General features: G+C 39.6%; 1 protein-coding gene across 9 annotated transcripts in view; it reads left to right on the top strand.

Moving 5' to 3' along the window:
• The window catches only part of LYST (lysosomal trafficking regulator), a 205892-nt gene that overhangs the window by 166581 nt on the left and 16616 nt on the right, over positions 1-22695 (top strand). For 8 of the 9 annotated variants that reach the window (XM_053605218.1, XM_053605216.1, XM_053605215.1 and 5 more), the window contains 4 exons: positions 8309-8539; positions 13017-13206; positions 17071-17207; positions 21917-22015. In XM_053605218.1, the coding sequence (XP_053461193.1) occupies positions 8309-8539; positions 13017-13206; positions 17071-17207; positions 21917-22015 (657 nt within the window). The remainder of the gene's footprint in view (positions 1-8308; positions 8540-13016; positions 13207-17070; positions 17208-21916; positions 22016-22695) is intronic. The other variant, XM_053605217.1, reaches the window with a different exon arrangement.

The raw sequence follows: 22695 nt of genomic DNA, 5'->3' as shown, positions 1-22695 counted from the left end.
GGCTTGAATTCCCCCCTGAAGAGACATAGATTGGTTGACTGGATTAAAAAACACAAGCCATCAGAAGCATGAATCCTATGTACTCAATCTTGATATGAGGACAATTAATGACAATTAAGGTTATGGGGGGGGAAGCAGAAAGAGAGAGGGGGGGAGTGGGGTGGGGCCTTAGTGTGTGTCACACTTTATGGGGGCAAGACATGATTGCAAGAGGGACTTTACCTAACAATTGCAATCAGTGTAACTGGCTTATTGTACCCTCAATGAATCCCCAACAATAAAAAAAAAAGAAAAAAAAAAAAAACACAAGCCATCCATTTGCTGTCTGCAAGAAACACACCTGGCTTCAAAAGACAAATTAAAGTCAAGGGTTGGAAGACAATTTTTCAGGCAAATGGAATTCAGAAGAAAAGAGGAGTTGCAATCTTATTTTCAGATACATGTGGATTTAAAGCAACTAAAGTCAAAAAAGACAAAGATGGTCACTTTATATTGGTCAAGGGAAAAATACAACAAGAAGACATTTCAATTCTAAATATCTATGCACCCAATTTAAATGCTCCCAGATTCTTGAAACAGACCTTACTCAGTCTGAGCAATATGATATCTGATAATACCATAATAACAGGGGACCTTAACACTCCTCTTACAGAGCTGGACAGATCCTCTAAACAGAAATGAAACAAAGATATAAGAGATTTAAATGAGACTCTAGAACAACTGTGCTTGATAGACACATATAGAACATATAGAACACTCCATCCCAAAGCCATTACAAATATCCCAGCTTAGATCAGCATCTGTAATAAGTATTTGATCCCTGGTGCTGGGAGTGATAGTGAGGGGAGAAGTGTTTAAGATTATGTAATTTGTAAAGTGTCTTTATTTGGGCACTTACAGAAATGTTATATTTAGATATGTAAATGAGAAAGTTGCTGTAACTGATTAAATGCTAAAAGCTAAACTGTCCAAGTGGGTATGCACCAAATATGGCCAGTTCATACTCAGTTACTGTCTGCATGTTGTTCAGTCCATACTCGGTTACTGTCTGCATGTTGTTCAGTCCATACTCGGTTACTGTCCGCACATTCTTCGGATCGTACTCGGTTACTGACCGCACGCTGTTTGGACTGTACTCAGTTACTGACTGCAGGATGTTCTTTGTCTGACTTTAAGGGATGATAACGTTAAGAGGAAACATATAATAATATCCTTTACATTAAAGAACTGGAATTTTTATTGCTGCTCTTTCAGATTCACTTACAATTTTCATTAGAACCTAAATAATGCTTCTTTGTTTTTCTTTGTTTGTTTTTTTTAATTGTTAAATCATAGCTGTGTACATTAGTGCAATCAGGGGGTACAATGTGCTGGTTTCATATACAATCTGAAATATTCTCATCAAACTGTTCAACGTAGCCTTCATGGCATTTTCTTAGTTATTGTATGTAGACATTTGTATTCTGCCTTTAGTAAGTTTCGCCTGTACCCATTCTAAGATGCACCGTAGGTGTGGCCCCACCTGTTACCTCCCTCCACCCTAACCTCCCCCCTCCCTTCCTCTTTCTTGGCCCCTTCCTCATAGTCTTGTGCTATAGTTGGGTTATAGCCTTCATGTGAAAGGTATAATTTAGCTTCATAGTAGGGCTGAGTACATTGGATACTTTTTCTTCCATTCCTGAGATACTTTGCTAAGAAGAATATTTTCCAGCTCCATCCATGTAAACATGAAAGAGGTAAAGTCTCCATCTTTCTTTAAGGCTGCATAATATTCCATGGTATACATGTACCACTATTTGGTAGTCCATTCGTGGGTCGATGGGCACTTGGGCTTCTTCCATGACTTAGCAATTATGAATTGGGCTGCAATAAAAATTCTGGTACAGATGTCTTTGTTATATTGTGATTTTTGGTCTTCTGGGTATAAACCTAGTAAAGGAATTATAGGATCGAATGGCAGTCTAGTTTTAGGTCTCTAAGTATTCTCCAAACATCCTTCCAGAAGGAACGTATTAGTGGGCATTCCCACCAACAGTGTAGAAGTGTGCCCTTTTCTCCACATCCACGCCAACATCTCTGATTTTGGGATTTTGTTATGTGGGCTACTTTTACTGGGGTTAGGTGATATCTCAAAGTAGTTTTGATTTGCATTTCTCTGATGATTAAGGATGATGAGCTTTTTTTCATGTGTTTGTAGATCATGAATCTGTCTTCTTTAGACAAGTTTCTCTTCAAGTCCCTTGCCCACCCTGAGATGGAGTCACGTGTTCTTTTCTTGCTAATACGTTTCAGTTCTCTGTGGATTCTGGTTGTTAGACCTTTATCAGAGGTATAACCTGCAAATATTTTCTCCCATTCTGAGGGCTGTCTGCTTCCTCTACTCACTATGTTCTTGGCTGTGCAGAAGCTTTTTAGTTTGATCAGGTCCCAGTAGTGTATTTTTGATACTGCTTCAATTGCCTGGGGAGTCGTCCTCATAAAATATTCACCCAGGCCGATTCCTTCAAGAGTTTTCCCTGCACTTTCTTCAAGTATTTTTATAGTTTCATGTTTTAAGTTTAAGTCTTTTATCCATTGAGAGTCTATCTTAGTTAATGGTGAAAGGTGTGGGTCCAGTTTCAATCTTCTACAGGTTGCCAGCCAGTTTACCCAGTACCATTTGTTAAATAGGGAATCTTTTCCCCACTGAATGTTTTTAACTGGCTTGTCAGAGATCAAATAACAGTAAGTAGCTGGATTCATCTCTTGGTTCTCTATTCTGTTTCAGACATCTACTTCTCTGTTTTTGTGCCAATACCATGCTGTTTTGATCACTATCAATTTATAGTACAGTCTGAGGTCTGGTAGCTTGATTCCTCCTGCTGTGTTTTTATTGCTGAGTAATGTTTTGGCTATGCGAGGTTTTTTTCTGATTCCATATAAAACGAGGTATTATTTTTTCAAGATCTTTGAAATATGACAATGGAGCTTTAACAGAAATTGCATTAAAATTATATATTGCTTTGGGTAGTATAGACATTTTAAGAATGTTGATTCTTCCCAGCCATGAGCATGGTATGTTTTTCCATTTGTTAACATCTTCAGCTATTTCTTAGTATTATGTGCTGCCGAAGCAAGCACGAGCTATTTCTTTTCTTAAAGTTTCATAGCTCTCTCTGTAGAGATCTTTCACGTCCTTTGTTAGGTATACTCCCAAATAGTTCATCTTCTTTGGCACTACTGTGAAAGGAATAGAGTCCTTGACTATTTTTTCGGCTTGGTTATTGTTGGTATATATAAAGGCTACAGATTTATGGGTGTTGATTTTGTAGCCTGAGACATTGCTGTATTCCTTGATCACTTCTAAAAGTTTTGTAGTAGAATCCCTAGTGTTTTCCAGATATACAATCATATCATCTGTGAAGAGCGAAAGTTTGATCTCTTCTGACCCTATGTGGATACCCTTGATCGCCTTTTCTTCCCTAATTGCAATAGCTAAAACTTCCATTACAATGTTAAACAGCAATGGAGACCATGGGCAACCTTGCCTGGTTCTGATCTAAGTGGAAATGATTTCAATTTAACTCCATTCAATATGTATTGGCTGTGGGTTTGCTGTAGATGGCCTCTATTAGTTTAAGAAATGTCCCTTCTATACCAATTTTCTTAAGAATTCTGATCATGAAGGGATGCTGGACATTATCAAAAGTTTTTTCTGCATCAATTGAAAGAATCATATGTTCCTTATTTTTTAGTTTGTTTATGTGCTGAATTACATTCATAGATTTACGTATATTGAACCAGCCTTGAGACCCTGGGATAAATCCCACTTGGTCATGGTGTATAATTTTGTTGATATGTTGTTGGATTCTGTTTGTTAGGATCTTATTGAGTATTTTTGCATGAATATTGATTAGTGATATTGGTTATATTATATTGGTTATATTATTGATATTGATTATTGATATTTGCTTCGTAGAATGTGTTGTGTAATATTCCTTCTTTTTCTATATTTGAAAGAGGTTTAGTAATATAGGTACTAGTTCTTCTTTAAAGGTTTGGTAGAATTCTTATGTAAAGCCGTCTGGTCCTGGGCTTTTCTTTTTAGGGAGATTTTGTATAGTTGATGCTATTTCAGAACTTCATATAGGCCTGTTCAACATTTCCACTTCATTCTGGCTAAGTCTTGGTAGGTGGCATACTTCCAGGTATTGGTCAATTTCTTTCAGATTTTCATATTTCTGAGAGTAGAGTTTCTTGTAGTATTCGTTAAGGATTTTTTGAATTTCTGAGGGGTCTCTTGTTATTTCATCGTTACCATTTCTGATTGATGAAATTAGAGATTTTACTCTTTTTTTCCTGGTTAGGTTGGCCAAAGGTTTATCTATTTTATTGATCTTTTCAGAAAACCTTTTGGATTTATTGATCTGTTGTATAATTCTTTTGTTTTCAATTTCATTTAATTCTGCTCTGATTTTGGTTATTTCTTTTCTTCTGCTGGGTTTGGGGTTGGAGTGTTCTTCCTTCTCCAGTTGCTTGAGATGTCCCATTAAGTTATTAACTTCCTCTCTTTCCGTTTTCTTGAGGAAGGCTTGCAGTGCTATAAATTTCCCTCTTAGGACTGCCTTTGCAATATCCCAGAGGTTCTGATAATTTGTGTTTTGATTGTTGTTTTGTTCCAAAAATTTGGTGATTTCCTTCTTAATCTCGTCTGTAACCCATCTATCCTTCAGCATAAGGTTGTTTAGCTTCCATGATTTTTTTTTTTTCAGCTTCCATGTTTTTTGTATGGGTATGCAGGTTCCTGTTGTTATTAAGTTCGACTTTATTCCTTGGTGGTCTGAGAAGATGCAAGGAATAATTTCTATTTTTTTAAATTTGCTCAGGGTAGATTTGTGGCCTAGGATACGGTCGATTTTGGAGTATGTTCCATGGGCTGATCAGAAGAACATGTATTCAGTTTTGTTGGGATAAAATGTTCTGTAGATGTCTGTTAAGTCCAGATGTTGAATGGTTAAGTTTAAATCTAAAATTTCTTTGCTTAGCTTCTTTTTGGAGGATGTATCCAGCACTGCTAAAGGGGTATTAAAATCTCCAACTATTATGGAACTGGAGGAAATCAAGTTGCTCATGTGTGTTAGATTTTCTCTTCTAAATTGAGGTGTGTTCTGGTTGGGTGCATAAATATTAATTATTGAAATCTCATCATATTGAGTATTACCTTTAACAAATATGAAGTGTCCATTGTTATCCTTTCTTATTTCGGTTGGTTTAAAGCCTATTGCGTCTGCGAACAGGATTGCAACGCCTGCTTTTTTCTGCTTTTCATTTGCCTGGAGTATAGATGACCATCCCTTCACCTTGAGTCTATATTTGTCTTTTAATGTAAGATGCGATTCTTGTATGCAGCATATATCTGGCTTGAATTTTTGTATCCAGTCAGCCAACCTGTGCCTCTTTAGACTAAGACAATTTAAACCACTCACATTAATTGAGAATATTGATAAGCCTTTTGAGAGTCTTGTGGACATTTTTAATCCTTTTGCGACTGTGGAAGTTGGAATTTGATCAAAATTTTCTGGGTGGGTTTACTTCTGTGGTGGAGGATTACGCTGGTCTTTATGGAGGATGGGTCTGAGAATATCCTGGAGAGCTGGTTTAGTTATGGCAAATCTCTTCAACATGTGAATGTCAATGAAGTATTTAATTTCTCTGTCATAAATGAAACTCAGTTTTGCTGGGTACAGGATCCTGGGTTGAAAGTTATTTTGTTTTAGGAGATTAAAAGTTGATGACCATCCTCTTCTAGCTTGAATGTTTTCAGCAGAGAGATCTGCAGTTATTTTAATATTCTTGCCCTTGTAGGTGATGGTTTTCTTTCGTCTGGCTGCTTTCAGTATTTTCTCCTTCATATTACCTTTATGAAGTTGATTATGATGTCTCTGGGGGATGTCTTATTTGGGTTGAGTTGTGCTGGAGTTCTGAAACTGTCTGCTATCTGAATTTCTGAATCTCTTGGCATGTCTGGAAAGTTCTCCTTCATAATCTCATGGAGAAGAGACTCTGTGCCTTGTGAAGCCACTTTGTCACTTTTGGGGATCTCTAGAAGATGAGTATCGGTTTTCTTCAAATTATCCCAGAGCTCTCTGAGAGAGAGATCTGTTTTTGCCCTCTATTTCTCTTCCTCTTTGAGAGTTTGGGAGTGTTCGAAAGCTTTGTCTTCAATGTCAGAAATCTTTCTTTTGCTTGCTCCATTCTGTTACTGAGGGATTCTACTGTGTTTCTCAGATCTTTGAGGGCTGCAACTTCTTGTCTCATTTGGTCTTTGAATTTGTTGAATTCTTGAGATATGTTTTGGGTTAATGCTTGGAATTCTAATTCAAAATTATTTACTATCCAGATTCTGAATTCGATTTCTGACATCTCAGCTATTTGTTTGTGCGTGGAATCTTGTGCTGTGTCTGCCCCATTGATACTTGGGGGAGTTGATCTACTCTGATTATTCATATGGCCAGAGTTTTTCTGCTGATTTGTCCTCATGATTGTTTTTCACCGTTGCCTCTGGCCGTCCTCAGAGTTGGAGAGGTGTCTCTCCAAGATTAGACCCCAGAAGGATCGCTCTATTGTTGCTGGATCTTTGTAGGGAGTGACCCTGTGTGGTTCCTCTGGGGATGCCCCAGCCAGGGAGTTCTGGTTGTGGAAGCAGCTCTGGAGTGTGATGCACCTGGATCCAGCAACAGGGCGGGAGGTGGTGCGCACAGTTCTGGGAGTGCCTTGTGCCCAGTGACTTTGGCACAGAGAACCCAAGGCTCCAGCAGTCTCTGGCCAGGAGAAGGGCTCTGCGCAGAGGCAGGGAGGGCTCTGGAGGGCATGCAGCTACCAGAGTCCCTGGCCAGACGAGCTGGCTTATGTAGAGGCAGGAAGGGTACAGGAGGGAGGACGCAGGGTTGCGCAGCTCCCGCAGTTCCTGATCACAGCATGCAGAGGCCTGACGGGCGTGGGTCACCGGTCTGGGGTTGCAGCACAGCTCTTATGGAGGTCCAGGTGGCACCAAGCCCAGGAGTTTGAGGTTGCTATGAGCTGTGATGCCATGGCACTCTACCCAGGGCAACAGCCCTAGGCTCCAGTGTGCCAAAACCAGTCTCACTGTGCCCCTGAGGGTTAAGGCTGTAAGGCAGCTCCGTCCCCGCCTTTACGCTGCTCAGTCACTATGTTACTAGCTCCCACCCGATCCTTGCTCTGCAAGGCTGAGGGCAGAGCTTGATGGGGCAGTTCTCTCACAATGGCTCCCTGCAGCCCACAGCTGAACACTATTAGCTCTGTCCGGCTCAGCGGCTCAGTCTGGGGCCCTAGAAAATGCCCAAAGTTCTCCGCACTCCTGCTCAAGCTCTCCCCAAGGCAGTTCAACTGAGTGCCAAGTCCACAAACGCTGAAACAGTTCACTGGTAAGGCCTTTCTGGTTTGCAGTCTCACTGCTGGTGTACTTACGGCTGCCAGCGGGATTAGGTCGATCAAACACTCGTAACCACTTGCCAGTTTTCCACTGTTTTTGTCCTCCTCTTGGGGTCCAGAAGTCCCTTGCTGACTCCCTGTATCCTCAAAGTGATCATTATAGGCAGATCCCACCAGCCAGAGATGCCTGGAGTCTTATCTCCCCAGACTCACTGTGCCCAGTTGCAGGGAAGCTGTTACTCGGCCGCCATCTTGCTCTACCTCCTACTCCAAGCATTGTTGTCAGGTTTCTTTTCTTCACTATTTTTCCAAGTTTCTGCCCTCGGAAGTGGAACTGATAATCAGGGTTCTTCCCCCAACACCCTCCCAGCTCTCCCTGCTTTTAGTCCTTTTGGTTGGTTTGTTCCTGAGTGGTGTCAGTGGGCTCAGCTCTCTCCAATAATGCTGTTTGAACTACCTGCCAGTGTTGTGTTTTAATGTCATTTTTGCCTTTTCCTATATATCACTTTGGACAACCAACTTCTCCAATAATTATTTCTATAGTAGTATTATATGTAAAGTATTATGCATGATGGTATTCATATTCTTAGGTCTTAAGTTAGAAAGCACTTTTATAAACATACCTAATTGAAATGAATCAGTCAAGATATGCTATTTTTGTTCACCCATTCAGAAACATTGATTACTTCTAGTCTGATCTCAGTGAGTTCATTAATGATTGTTAACCTGATCAAAAACATTTTAAAATCATTTCCATTTGAAATAGAGAAGAGTAAACCTTTGGCTAGAAAATAAAAGCAAGTATTATTTTCTCCTTTGGTATCATTGCCAAGTCTTGCTTTATTGTCTCTTGTTCTTTTCCTCCTTTACTCTACAGACATATTTTGGAATGGATGTCTCTGCAGTTGAAGATCCAGTTCAGAGGCGGGCACTGGAAACCATGATAAAAACCTATGGGCAAACCCCCCGGCAGCTGTTCCACACAGCCCATGCAAGCAGATCAGGAGCCAAGCTCAACATTGAAGGAGAGCTTCCAGCTGCCGTGGGGCTGTTAGTACAGTTTGCTTTCAGGGAGACTCGAGAACAGGTCAAAGAAATCTCTTATCCGGTACGTCATTTAGATTTCAGCAAAACCTGATTAGACTCCTGCAATACAAGGCCCTGTCTCAGGTTCTGGGAACGCAGAAATGAATAGCTTGGTCCTGAACCAAGCAGTGTAAGATAGGTGCAGTCAGCAAAAACAATGTCCCATGTAAGGTAAATGCCGTGTTAGGAATATGAAGAGAGCTTTGGAGAGCTCAGAGGAAAAAAGAATTGCTTTGTGTTTGACAGCAGCCTCCCTTACTGAGCAAATAGAAGGGTCATTACCAGAGAAAGCATCCCATGCAGTGACAAAATAGAGGAGAGGAACCATCAGGACTAGAGAACAGTTGAAACACAGGTATGCCAGTGTACACATGCACAGCCTGGTCCTGGTAATCATCTTCAACCAACCAGAGCTATGGATGTTACTCTTAAGGAGAAACTTTACATGTATTTCTCTGGCCTCCACAGATCGTGATCATAAAAAGTATAAAGTAGGTATAATTTTTACTTTGGAATAGAAAAATAAAGCAAGCAAGCCTTAAAAGTAAAATGGATTTTAATCTTCAACTTGGTTCTTCATTATAAAAGCAGCATAGGTGGTAGAATGTGAATTATAAGGTACAGAAGTTTGCAGAAAGAAATCACAGAAAATGAACGGGCAAGAGAAAGAGGTCATTAAGGGCCTTAAAGATAAAATAAGGCCGTGATCGCAAACGGCAGGAAGCTGTGATCCATTCAAGATGAAAAGGTTTTCACAGACCTCGTTTTGGTTGTTTATCCATAAATAACATTACTTTATGTCAGACAGAACACTAAATGTAAATGCTTTATGTTCATAGATCACATGTCAAATTTACATGTTAAATACAAACAAAATTTATTCAACCAATTTAATTTTAAAATATTAATATGATAGGCAATGTTGTTTACTGAAGCCAAATCACCAGTGTTGAGTTTCATGGTAGAAAGCTAAATTTTGATATTGATGCAAGTCTACTCTGTTTCTGAAGTATCACAAATCATCACAATTTTTAACTAAGCTCTGTTACCTTAACATGTCAAAATAATTTCACAGTACATCCATTAACATGTGCCATTTAATTTCCTACTATACTTGTTGTTGTGCTTTGTTTTGTTTTGTTTTGGAGACGGAGTCTCAAGCTGTTTCCCTGGGTAGAGTGCTGTGGCATCATAGCTCACAGCAACCTCCAACTCTTGGGTTCAAGTGATCCTCTTGCTCAGTTTTTCTATTTTTAGTAGAGATAGGGTCTTGCTTTTGCTCAGGCTGGTCTTGAACTCGTGAGCTCAAGCAATCCACCCTCCTCAGCCTCCCAGAGTGCTAGGATTATAGGCATGAGCCACTGCACCATCCTATACTTATTCCTTATTAAGTTGATGTGTAGGTCAATGATGCCCTTTTTTTTTATTTATTCATTTGGAAAATGACATAAGCAAATTTCACTGAAAATCACTAGGGGTTTTTTTGTGGAATTGCCTGAAAATTGCTTAGTGTATTGTTTTTACTAGGTGTATGTACCATGTCCTCTGAAGACCCAAAAGTAAAACTAAACTTTTGAATGTCTTAAAAAGGGGGAAAAAATCCATTAAAAAAGAAGACATTAATAGATGATGAAATAGTCAAAAAAAATACAACTATTGGGAGAAGCTCTTTAAAAGGACATAGTTTCTTCTCTGCTTGATTTCAGAATTTCTAGGTAATTATTTTTACTTGAAATGGAGGAAATATTTTCATTATTGTTCATGGGCCGACACGTGGGCATCACTCTATACAGAGTCTTGCCTTGTGTTTTTGTACCCAAATCCTACTGTACTTCAAGCTCCACCCCTTCTTTGATTTTTTACTAGCAACTCCTTCTTGTCTCTTTTCTTCTCTAGGTTCTTTTTTTTTTCTTCCTACATTTTTATTTATTTTTTAATTGTTTTTTATTAAATCATAACTTTGTACATTGATGCATTTATGGGGTTCAGGGTACTGCTTCCATATACAATGTGAAATGCTTACATTGAACTAAGTAACACATCCATCACAATTATACTCATTTCTTAACAGTTTTGAAATGTACCATTGCATCCTGCACATTAGGTGAGGTCCCCGAAATGCCCTCCCTCCTCCCTCTTCTCTAGTTCTTACTGGCAATTTCTAGAGATGCTATAGTCCTCTCAATAAGCTCCATAGATAAACACTTTTCCATTTATCAAAAATCTCTTAAGAACCTACTGTGAATTACAAAACTCTAAGAAAAGAAATAGCAGAAGATACTAACAAATGGAAGAACATACCATACTCATGGCTGGGAAGAGTCAACATTATTAAAATGTCTATACTTCCCAAAGCAATGTATAGATTCAATGCAATCTCCATTAAAATAACATCATCATATTTTCAAGATTTGGAAAAAAATGATTATTTTATATGGAACCAGAAAAAAAACCCATATATCCAAGGCAATTCTTAGTAATAAAAATAAAGCTGGGTATATCACCCTACCAGATGTTAGGCTATATTATAAGGCCATAGTGATTAAAACAGCATGGTATTGGCACAAAAATAGAGACATTGACATTTGGAACTGAATAGAAAACCATGAGATGAAACTAACATCTTACAGCCACCTGATATTTTGATAAACCAAACAAGAACATACACTGGGGAAAAGAACCCCTGTTCAATAAATGGTGTCGGGAGTACTGGATAACCACATGTAAAAGACTGAAACTGGACCTGCACCTCTCACCATTTACAAAAATTAGATCAAGATGGATAAAAGATTTAAATATAAGGCACAAAACAATAAAAATCCTTAAAAAAAGGTGGGGAAAACACTTGAAGATAACAGCCTGGGGAAAGACTTCATGAAGGAAGACTTCCATGGCAATTGCAACAACAACAAAAATAAATAAATGGGACTTAGTTAAGCTGAAAAGCTTCTGTACAGCTAAGGAAACAACAACCAAAGTAAAAAAACAACCGTCAGAATGGGAAAAGATATTTGCATATTATAAATCAGACAAAAGCTTGATAACTAGGATCTATAGAGAACTCAAATTAATCAACAAAAAAGGACCAAACAATCCCCTATCTCACTGGGCAAGGGAGATGAATAGAACCATCTCTAAAGAAGACAGATGACTGGATAACAAACATGAAAAAATGCTTATCGTCCCTAGTCATCAGAGAAATGCAAATCAAAACTACCCTTAGATACCACCTAACCCCAGTGAGAATTGCCCACATCAGAAAGTCTCAAAGCTGCAGATGCTGGCATGGATGTGTAGAGAAGGGAACACTTTTACACTGCTGGTGGGACTGCAAACTAATACAACCTTTTTGGAAGGAAATATGGAGAATCCTCAAAGAACTCAAATCTGACCTCCCATTTGATCCTGCAATCCCATTATGAGGCATCTACCCAGAATAAAAAAATCCTTTTATCATAAGGACATTTGCACTAGACTGTTTATCGCAGCTCAATTTACAATCACCAAAATGTGGAAACAGCCCAAGAATGGATTAACAAGCTGTGGTATACGTATACCATGGAATACCATTCCCCCATTTAATATAAGGGGTGGGATGGGGGAATGAGGGAATAGGGAGAAGGGAGGAGGGGTGTATTGGGGGTCACAGTGTATGGCACACCTCTTGGGGGCAGGACACAATTATAAGAGGGACTTTGGGCCAGGCGCGATGACTCATGCCTATAATCCCAGCACTCTGGGAGGCTGAGGTGGGTAGATTGCCTAAGCTCACAGGTTCAAGACCAGCCTGGGCCAGAGCAAAACCTCACCTCTAAAAATAGCCAGGTGATGTGGCAGATGCCTATTGTCCCAGCTACTCGGGAGGCTGAGGCAAGAGACTCGCTTGAGCCCAAGAGTTAGAAGTTAGAAGTTGCTGTGAGCTGTGATGCCATAGCATTCTACCAGGGGTGACAAAATGAGACCCTAGCTCAAAAAAAAAAAAGAAGGGACTTTATCTAACAAGTGCAATCAGTGTAACCTAATTCTCTGTACCCTCAATAAATCCCAAACAATAAAAAAAACTTGTGTTCTAGGTGCGTAGACAAGTCAGAAGTGCTCCCTGTCTTCAGGGAGCTCACAGTTGGGTGGTTTCCTGTGTTGACATGGTGTATGGCCTGGCATACTACCAATTCACAGTCCTGCTATAGCTGTCAGCTTTAGGTATTTTAGGTCGATTGAAAGAGATGTACTTAAATTCTTCTTTTCTCTGCTCTAATTTCAAGGAATTTTGAATTATTAGGCAAACATTTTAATGCAGGTTAGGCCAGAGCCACAGAATAAAAATCAAGGAACACATATTTCTATATATGCTGAGCATAAGGAAGTGTAAAAGTATAAAATAATTCTTGTCCTCAGAGAACTTATTATTTATATTACTTTCTCTTACTTCATTTACAATTTAATTCTATATTTACAACCTTTTAAAAAAAAATCTTACCTTTCACTTTTTTTGGTTGTAGAGTCCTTTGTCGTGGATAAAAGGTTTGAAATGGGGGGAGTATGTCGGTTCCCCAAGTGCGCCAGTACCTGTGGTCTGCTTTAGCCAGCCCCACGGAGAAAGGTTTGGCTCTCTCCAGGCTCTGCCCACCAGAGCAATCTGTGGTCTGTCCCGTAATTTCTGTCTTCTGATGACGTATAGCAAGGAACAAGGTAAATTATAACACAGTCAAAACCATTCTGGATGTATCTTTCATAAGATTTGAATGTTTCCTTCTCATCTGTGCTGCCATTTTGTTTTACTTCTAAAGTTTTCTGAGTCCTTAGTGGGAAGCTGTGCTCAAACTTGTTATTTAGTACAAAGTAGGAATTAAAGTATACACATGAAAAAAATGAGATTAAGTGCAGTGCCATTTGAGATGAGAGGGGAGGTTCGAAGGAAACGAATAAACGATTATGCTCATAAGATGAAAACATTATCAATTTCATATAAATGTAAACTTTGAGGCTCTTGAACCCCAGAATAAACAGATATGTTTGACCAACAAATCTAATACTTCAGAGGATATAGTCATGGAACTAGGCACGGTGGCAAGTGCCTGTTGTCTCAGCTACTCAGGAGGCTGAGGAGGGAGATGGCTTGAGCCCAAGAGTTATGCTGTGATTGTGTCACTGCACTCCAGCATGGTCAGCAGAGTGAGATCCTGTCCCCCCCAACCAAAAAGGACATAATCATGGATTTAAACAAATAAACAAGACAAAACAAGGGAGGCAGGACAGACTTGAAAATAGGTTTTAAACATACACCCCTGAAAAGCAGTCTTCTTCTTACTCCCACGTACTGTCTCACTAAAAGCCACTTGTGGAAAAGTACTGTGCAGTCAAGGCCTTGTCATATTTCTGACTGTCACCTGGACACTGAAAAACTAGGGATCTTTTCCACTTAAGTAATCCCTCAGGCTTTCCAAATGAACCATTTCACTGAATGCAAAAAAAACTCTCCCTGCAGCCAGGCATGGGGGTGGCTTAATCCTAGCACTCTGGGAGGCTGAGGCAGGAGGATCACTTGAGCTCAGAAGTTCAAGACCAGCCTAGCCTGAGTAAGAGCGAGGAACCCCCGCCCCCTCATCTTTACTAAAAATAGAAAAACTAGCCAGATGTTATGGCAGGTGCCTGTAGTCCCAGCTACTTGGGAGGCTGAAACAAGAGGATTGCTCAAGCCCAAGAATTTGAGATTGCTGTGAGTTATGATGCCATAGCCCCCTACCCAAGGTGACAGAGTGAGATTCTATCTCAACAAAAGAGAGAGAAAGTTAACCAAGTGTGGTGGTAGGTGCCTGTAGTCCCATCTACTCAGGAGGCTGAGGCAGGAAGATCACTTGACCCCCAGAGTTTGAGGTAGCAGTGAACTATGAGGACATCGCTGCATTCAACCCAGGTGACAGAGTGAGACTCTGTCTAAAAAAAAAAAAAATCCTCTCCCTACTTACTAGGCATAGACTTTGAGCACTAAAATGAATGAGTAAGGGCACTCATTGTTCATGTGAGGTAGTACCCACGCAGCTGTGCCTGAAAGCCTCACGTGGGCCATATGCCTCTGAGCAGCCAGCACTGTTAGCCTCCGCATTGCCTGTTAAATGCCGTGCCCCTCAGAGTCCACGTCTAGCCTTGCCATCCACACGGCAGTGCAGGGTGCCAGCACTGTTCCCGCATCAGTCCCTTTAAGAAATTAAGTTTACTAGCCAGGCCACAGTTCTTTCAGGCCCACTCTTATTTCTATTAAGAAATGAATAATTGTTTTTGTAGCTATTAGAAATAAGGCGTACCATTTCCCCTAAGTGTAACAAGGTAGCAGGATAAGGTAAATCTATGATAATTAATGTGATGTCAGTGGTTTATTCTCATTAGTATGTTGCAATTAGTTGTGAGGTAATTCACTACTAATAGTACTTAAAGTACCAAAATACGTGGATGATTTATTTTTTAAAACAATGAATTAGAGGGTGGCGCCTGTAGCTCAGTGAGTAGGGCGCCGGCCTCATATACCGAGGGTGGTGGGTTCAAACCCGGCCCCGGCTGAACTGCAACCAAAAAATAGCCGGGCGTTGTGGCGGACGCCTGTGGTCCCAGCTGCTCAGGAGGCTGAGGCAGGAGAATCGTGGAAGCCCAAGAGCTGGAGGTTGCTGTGAGTCCTGTGACATCATGGCACTCTACTGAGGGCAGTAAAGTGAAACAATGTCTCTACAAAAAAACAACAAAACAAAACAATGAATTAGAGTACACTAAAGTTTGTCTCCATTGAGCAAAAGAGAAAGGGCTGATACTGTCACTTAGCCTTATGGAACTTAAATGTGTCAAATATCATTCTCAGCCTATTGTATCTGTGTCCCTACAGTCACAAGCCCTCATGTGCCCTAGCCCTAGTGTCAAGTTACACTGTACTTTGCAGAATATATTTGGGATTGGTCAGAATCTAGGTGTGTCCAGAGAAGTTAACCTAACGGTTTCAGTCCTGGCCTGGGGAGCTCTGCTGCTTGCTAGCTGTGTGGAAAGCTAGTCTTTATGAGGCTTGGATTTTGATCCATAAAATAGGTATAATGAAAGGATTTACGTCACGGGGTCATTTACTGTAAAGATTTAGTGAAATAATGTATGAGACTGATTAGCACAGTGCCTGGTTCATTCCAAGGACTCGCAAGGTGTTTATTGGGCTGTAAATACCGAGCACCTGGAACAGTGTCATTGTTCTGTGCATAGACGCATTGCTGACAGTCCACAGAGGCCTTCCCGAGGCGTGTCTACTGCGCTTGAATGGAGCTTGCAGCAGAAGTCTACTTAACAGCTAAACGGGTTGAGCACTGCCGTGAGGATGGCTGTGGTTTGCTTTATTATACATTGTAACACCTACACTTTGATGGTTTTGATTATTTTAAGCCCATATAGACCAATTACTGGAGAATTGATTGTGCCTCAGAATTGCCTGAGGTGCTTTTTTCAAAATATACTTGCTTGAGTCCCCTGCATCAGAATCCCTGGGGCTTGAGTCCATGCCTACCAGTGCTAAAAATCAATGCTCTTGTAAGTTCCAGTTAAGATATATTGTTCTAATAGGTAAAGGAGAAGTTTTTTTTTTCTGAAAGAAGAAAAAGAAATATATTGCATCTTGTATTCCTGGAATTAGAAACATGGGTTATGAGCACCTGCTGCTTCCCAGACACGGGTAGATTTGGAAAGGTCTCAAGATTCACCATATGTGGTTCCTTTTCATAGCAGCGCATCCATGTATTCAGAGAAGCTTACATTTAGTGAATATATCCTAATGCCTTCGTTGCAGATGTTGTCAACATTTGGTGTTTAGTCAACAAAACAAAGAGAAGTCTGTGAATTATTTTTCAACGCGCTGTTGATTCATTTAAGATAACGCTCATTTGTTATATTCTGGTAGGCATAGGAATAAATAAAATACATTCTCTCTCCTTTAAGAAAAAACTTTGCAAGTTTCAAGGGCAATACTATTTACAGCATTTATGCTGAAGTCAGCTATATTCGGCATAGATTATGAATAGGACTGAGAAAGGATGTCAAAACTTCCAAAGCTGTACTCCAAAAGAACATAATATCATATTCTACGAGAGAGAGAGAAGAACATAACCTCCTAGAATGAAGGTCTACACATAAGTCGGCAGGATTAAATTATTCCTTCTCAGGGTAGTGTTGCTACTCTAGTAGGGATCTCTTTCTAGCGTTAATAGTTACCCATGCTGATTATTCAGTGCCAGGTATCTAGAAAGTTATGTAAACAGTGTCTGGTTCACATTTATTTTCTATCACTGTCCACTATAACAATTTTGTAACAAAAATTTTAGTTCTAAGCAAATAAATCCCAACCAAAACAACATAAGTGAAAAAGAATATGATTCCACTCTTGGAGAACTTCTTAGCATTAAATGAATAAAACTAAAATAAATTTCAGCCTGTAACCATTTATTTATTTGTTTGTTTGTTTGTTTGTTTTTGGCTGTTACATAACAATTGAGCCATAGCCACGTTATACTTTCGTTTCTCCTTCTCCTTAAGGTGTGAGAAGCATGAACAGCACTGACATCCAGTGGTCGGCCATCCTGAGCTGGGGGTATGCTGATAACATTTTAAGATTGAAGAGTAAACAAAGTGAGCCTCCAATAAACTTTATACAAAGTTCACAACAGTACCAGGTAAGTTCTTTGTGGAATCTTTATAATAATTAATGTTTTAAGAAGGAGTTAAATTGATAGCAGCTGGTTTTTAACATCCTGTGATGGGTCCAGTCGAGAAGCTGGTGTTTGCAGGCCAGCCGTCTAACTACTGCTATTCTGACGCTCCCCAGAATGTTTTTCCTACGCATTTTTTCATTAAGAATATGATCATAGTTTCCTAGTCAGCATCAGGGAAGGGTACAGTGTTTACACAAAATCAGCCTTGTTTGCTTCTCAGTGTTCACTCAGCTTTGTGATGAGGGCGTTTTCTGTGAGCGTAGCGCCATCTTTACACCTGATTCTTCCTGCATGGGTTGGCTATTCAGGCATCATGATGTACTCGGGGAACTTTGGGCCTGGCACCCTGTGATATTCAATGGTGTCCTAGCTTTATTATTTACTAACATTAACTCGTGGCAAGCAACTTAACCTTTCCATACTTCAGTTTCTTTCCTCCTCTTTAAAACTAGGATAAGAAGACTCATACTACTATCTCAGAAAGCTGTTGTGAAAATGTTTCCAGAGTTTGGAAAGAAACTTGTAAACTACAACACACCCCGTGAATATTCAGTACTGCACACCGTTACCGACTCCCTTCAGCTGTCTCGCCAGGGAGGTTCTCCTACCATTCCCATTACCTACACAGTATCTGGTGCCTTTTCACAAAGCCTAAAATGTATCCCATTCCCTGAGCTCTTTAGAATCAGAGAGAGCTACTTTGGGGGAATTTTTGGCAGTGAAAGCGAGGAGAACAATGACTTGTTTGCATAACTTTCAACATTCCTGGCAGTAGTACCAAGAAAATGACAGAAGTGAGAATAAAAAGACAGTGAAAAACAATCTTATTCGAAGTTTTAATGAGAATTTTTTTAGTTTTGAAATATGCCAGCCTACATTAATCTACACATTTTTATGCTGACAGAAATATATATCCAAACACAAAGAAACTACAACCATAAATCATGGCAAAGCTGGCACTATGACTAAATTAGAAATGAGTCCACAAAATAAATGAAAACACAAAAGCGTATTATAGGATCAGGATGTTCCTTACTGCGTCCTTTTTGGGATTATTAAATTGAGGGGAGAGAAATATGTACAGAGGGAGTTAGATCTATAATACATTTTACCTGTCAAAATAGCCTAATACAGATAGACTTATGAGCTCAGTAATCTGGGTTTACAGATGTCTTAACTTTTCAATGAAAAGTGAAAAAAAAGAAATGGAATTCTCATCAGCATTAATGAATGACCTACAGGGTTGAAGGTGCACCCTGTGTAAGCTTTCGATCAAAACCTTTACTCCTGGGTGGCGCCTGTGGCTCAGTCGGTAAGGCGCCGGCCCCATATACCGAGGGTGGCGGTTTCAAACCCGGCCCCGGCCAAACTGCAACCAAAAAATAGCCGGGCGTTGTGGCGGGCGCCTGTAGTCCCAGCTACTCGGGAGGCTGAGGCAAGAGAATCGCTTAAGCCCAGGAGTTGGAGGTTGCTGTGAGCTGTGTGAGGCCACGGCACTGTACCGAGGGCCATAAAGTGAGACTCTGTCTCTACAAAAAAAAAAAAAAAAAAAAACCTTTACTCCTTTCATTACGAGGCATTCCTTGCGTTTGTTTAACAGTTGGCTATGACTAAACTTACCAGATAGATACGGTATGAAGTGAGGGTGAAATGGAAACCCACTTTAAGGCTACTAATATTTTCTCCAGTACAAAGACATACATTTAGTCAAATTGTTTTTGCCAAGTAAATTAGGAACTTAGCAGATCTAAAGCTTGAAGAAAGGCAGTTCGAAGTTATTTTTATTTTTTTCCAGCTTTATTGAGATACAACTGACAAAGCTGTCTATATTTCAGGTCTACAATGTGATGTTTTAATATGCATCTACATTATGAAATGACTATGAAATAATCAAGCTAATTTGCATAGCCATCGCCTCATATAGTGAACTATTTTACGTATGTGTGAGAACAGTTAAGATCTATTCTCATAGATTCAACACAATATTAACAAATAATCATCCTGTTATTATACATTGTATCTTTAGAACTTACTTATCTTTTGTAGCATTTGTCTGTCCATTCCACACATATCACCACCTCCCCCAACTCCTAGCAGCAGCTGTCCTGCCCTTCTGCTCTTTGACTTTTGTAGATTCCATCTGAGTAGGGACATGTGGTATTTGTCTTCTGAGTTTGGCTTATTTTACTCAACAGTGCCCTCTGGGTTTATTTGTGTTATTGCAAGTGACAGGATTTCCATCTTTCTTGAAGGGTGAATAATATTTCATGATTTGTGTATATACGTGTGTAGGTATCTACACATGATAGTGTAAATATATATGTATACAGATAGACATAGGTAATGCAAAGAATTTAAGCACTGCAAAGTTATCTGTATCATAATAGATACAATAAATATGAAGGAATGCTCTCCTAAGTCCTTTGGACAAAACAAAATGGTCCAGATTTTTGTAGTAAAATAATGTGTGATCAAGTACTTCTAGTCATATGACTAATTGGATGAGAATGCCATATTTGATTTTCATTCTTAGGTATAAGAATGTATTTTTGTTCATTAATTCTTAATTTGTAAAAATTCAGCTAGGATATTATTTTACAAAGACACTCTGAGATTTCATTTATCTTATCAATTTCATCATCATCATTAACGTCTGGAGTCTAATGGCTCTTTGCCTTCATCTTCTGATTGGCCTCATAATTTTGAAACATCTTCCCCTGGCAGTTTTCTTCTCTTTGTTATTTTTGATAGACAGTGAGAAATTCTCAATTTTCAAAGGTATTCAGTGCAAACTAAAAGCAGACAGCAGAAATGGTATCTCCAATCTTCTTTTATACTTTCTCGGAAGATGACACCATATTTTGGACAATGCAATGAGAAAACCAAAAGATGACAGTTTATTTCACCTATTATATTATCCTTTTGAGAGCGATTTCATCATTCTCTCATTTTCTTATTTTATTTTAATTGGCATAGTTGGGAATAATCAATGTTTAGTAATGAAATAATTCCTAGAATCATGAAATAGCAAAATGTTTCCAGACAGAGGAAAAATAAGATCATTAACATTTTATGATGTAATTTAGGTTTATAAAAGGTTCCATATGGTAATTGCAAGGAAAAAATTAGTTTTATTCCATATATATTTTTAAAAGTAATTTTTTCTTTGTTCTTTGGAAGACCTCTAAGAAAAAAGAAAAGTTATGAGGTATCAATCCTTACAAATAGTTAGAATGAAAAGAATAAAATCAGGTCCATTGGACCCTGATCTGTATGTTGAGAGTTAAGAGAAAGCAAGATTAGAGAAAGTCTTAACACTAAGGTAGCAGAAACTCGAACACATTTCAGTCAAAGGGAAGAAGCCGCCAAAAGACAGTTTGGAACTCTGAGGACAAGGGTGAGGAGCCTGCAGAGGGGCAGGGCTGGCCATGAAAGCAGAGGCACTTGCCCTTCTGAAGCAGAAGACGGGGAGGCCACAGTGCAGAGGGAGAGGTGAGGCCTGTCTCCTTGGTGAAGCGTGGAGGTGAAGTTGCAGGAGCACAAGCGGAGTAGAGCAGTTGGGGGCAGCCGTGGATGTGGCATTGTGAGGCGGGGGTGGTCAGCTAGTGCTGAAAAGAAGCCAGGCCACCCAGAAAATGGACCCAAACTGGAATGGTGCCTCCATGGTTAGGACTAAAGGATTTTGTACCAAGAGTAATCCTAGCTTTTACATTCACATTTATCTTTCCTTTTCCTAATTAACCTTTAGAACTACCTCTAACTAACCTTTAGCAATACTTCTACTTGGATGTACCCTGTTTCCCCATCAAAGACATAAAAAGAAAAAAAGAAATAAAATGAAAAGCAGATAAATGTGTAAATCATACACACACTCAACCTTAGATCTAATCTATCCAGAATTGTAATTTCTAAGGAGTAAATATATATACTGGGAGTGCCAAAAAATGTGTACATATCTGAAGAGATGTTATCCATGTATTCCTTTTTGAAGTTGAATTGAATTATGGTAGCAATGTGTAGTATGGCGTTCACTCAGAAGATGGCATTAATCAGATGAAGGTGAGCGTCACCATGTGACAGGCATGAACAGGATGGCTTTTTCTCTTGAAATGCATGTACACTTTTGGGCATCCTCTGTACATGGTTTGTGTGTGTGTGAAATCATAGACACACCTTAGAGTACATTTTCATTTGAAACCACCTTTAGACGTTTGGCTTACAATTACAGAATAGTCTGTTAGTATATCTGGCACCTTTTCATTCATTTCAAGAGAAATGTTTATTTGAAATTTTGAGACTTGGCAGAGCATCTGTATGTAGTTCAGCGGCTGGGGCACCAGCCACATAAACCTGGGCTGGTGGGTTCGAGCCCAGCCTGGACCTGCCAAAACAACAATGACAACTGCAATAAAAAAAAAATAGCCGGGTGTCGTGGTGGGTGTCTGTAGTCCCAGCTACTTAGGAAGCTGACGCAAGAGAATTGCTTAAGCCCAAGAGTTTGAGGTCGCTGTGAGCTGTGACGCCACCACACTCTACCAAGGGTGACATAGTGAGACTCTGTCTCAAAAGAAAAAAATTAAATTTTGAGATTTTTAAAAAATAGTTGTCAGAAAAAAAGCATTTCTTGTGCTTTTAAAACATGATAATCTTTGACTTGTCTTTTTTCAAAGGTGACTAGTTGTGCTTGGGTGCCTGACAGCTGCCAGCTGTTCACTGGAAGCAAATGTGGTGTCATCACAGCCTACACAAACAGATTTACAAGCAGCACGGTAGGTCCCGGGCTCTCTGTGTGGGTAGCTGGGAATTTTGTCAGTGAGGGGAAGAAAATCTTTATGAAGTATAAGATTAACTTAAAATGCTGGTAGTTTAATCTTTCCCTACATTAGCTCTTAAAATGTGAACAGCTGTGTATCTAACTCTTCAGGTTTATTAGTATCATTAAAATTTTTTAAATAATTATAAAGGTCCTACTTGTTAGTTTTAGAGGCAGTATTTTGAGTTGCGGTATGTTTTGAATTTATGCTTTTTAATGACATTTTGACACTCGCCTATATTCCCGGTATCAAACTGAATGCTTAGGTGTATACCGCGAGAGCCTAGCAACTTGGAAAGCTTAGGAACCCCAATGTTCCACATTCCCATAGTCAATGGGTAAAGTGAATGCCTGCAAAATCCAAGTAGTCTGTCTTGATTTCTGCCACTTACTAGAAGAAATTTATTCCCTTTGAACCCTAATTAAGGTTCTTTTGCCATGATCCCCAGGGAGCCATTAAAGTAGTTTAAGCAGGAGTGACACGATCCAGTGGCATTTTGCAAGGAAGCACACCACCAGGGGCCTGAGACTGGGGCGGACACGCGTGAGAAGGCTGTCACTAACTGGTGGGCTCGCCACCTACCACATATTGAAGCCAACACTATGGCACCGGCTTTTGAGAAAAGGAAAGGTTTT

Source organism: Nycticebus coucang, chromosome 10, assembly GCF_027406575.1.
Source record: "Nycticebus coucang isolate mNycCou1 chromosome 10, mNycCou1.pri, whole genome shotgun sequence".
In the NCBI taxonomy this organism is placed as follows: domain Eukaryota; kingdom Metazoa; phylum Chordata; class Mammalia; order Primates; family Lorisidae; genus Nycticebus; species Nycticebus coucang.
This window is presented reverse-complemented; position numbering and strand designations above follow the sequence as displayed.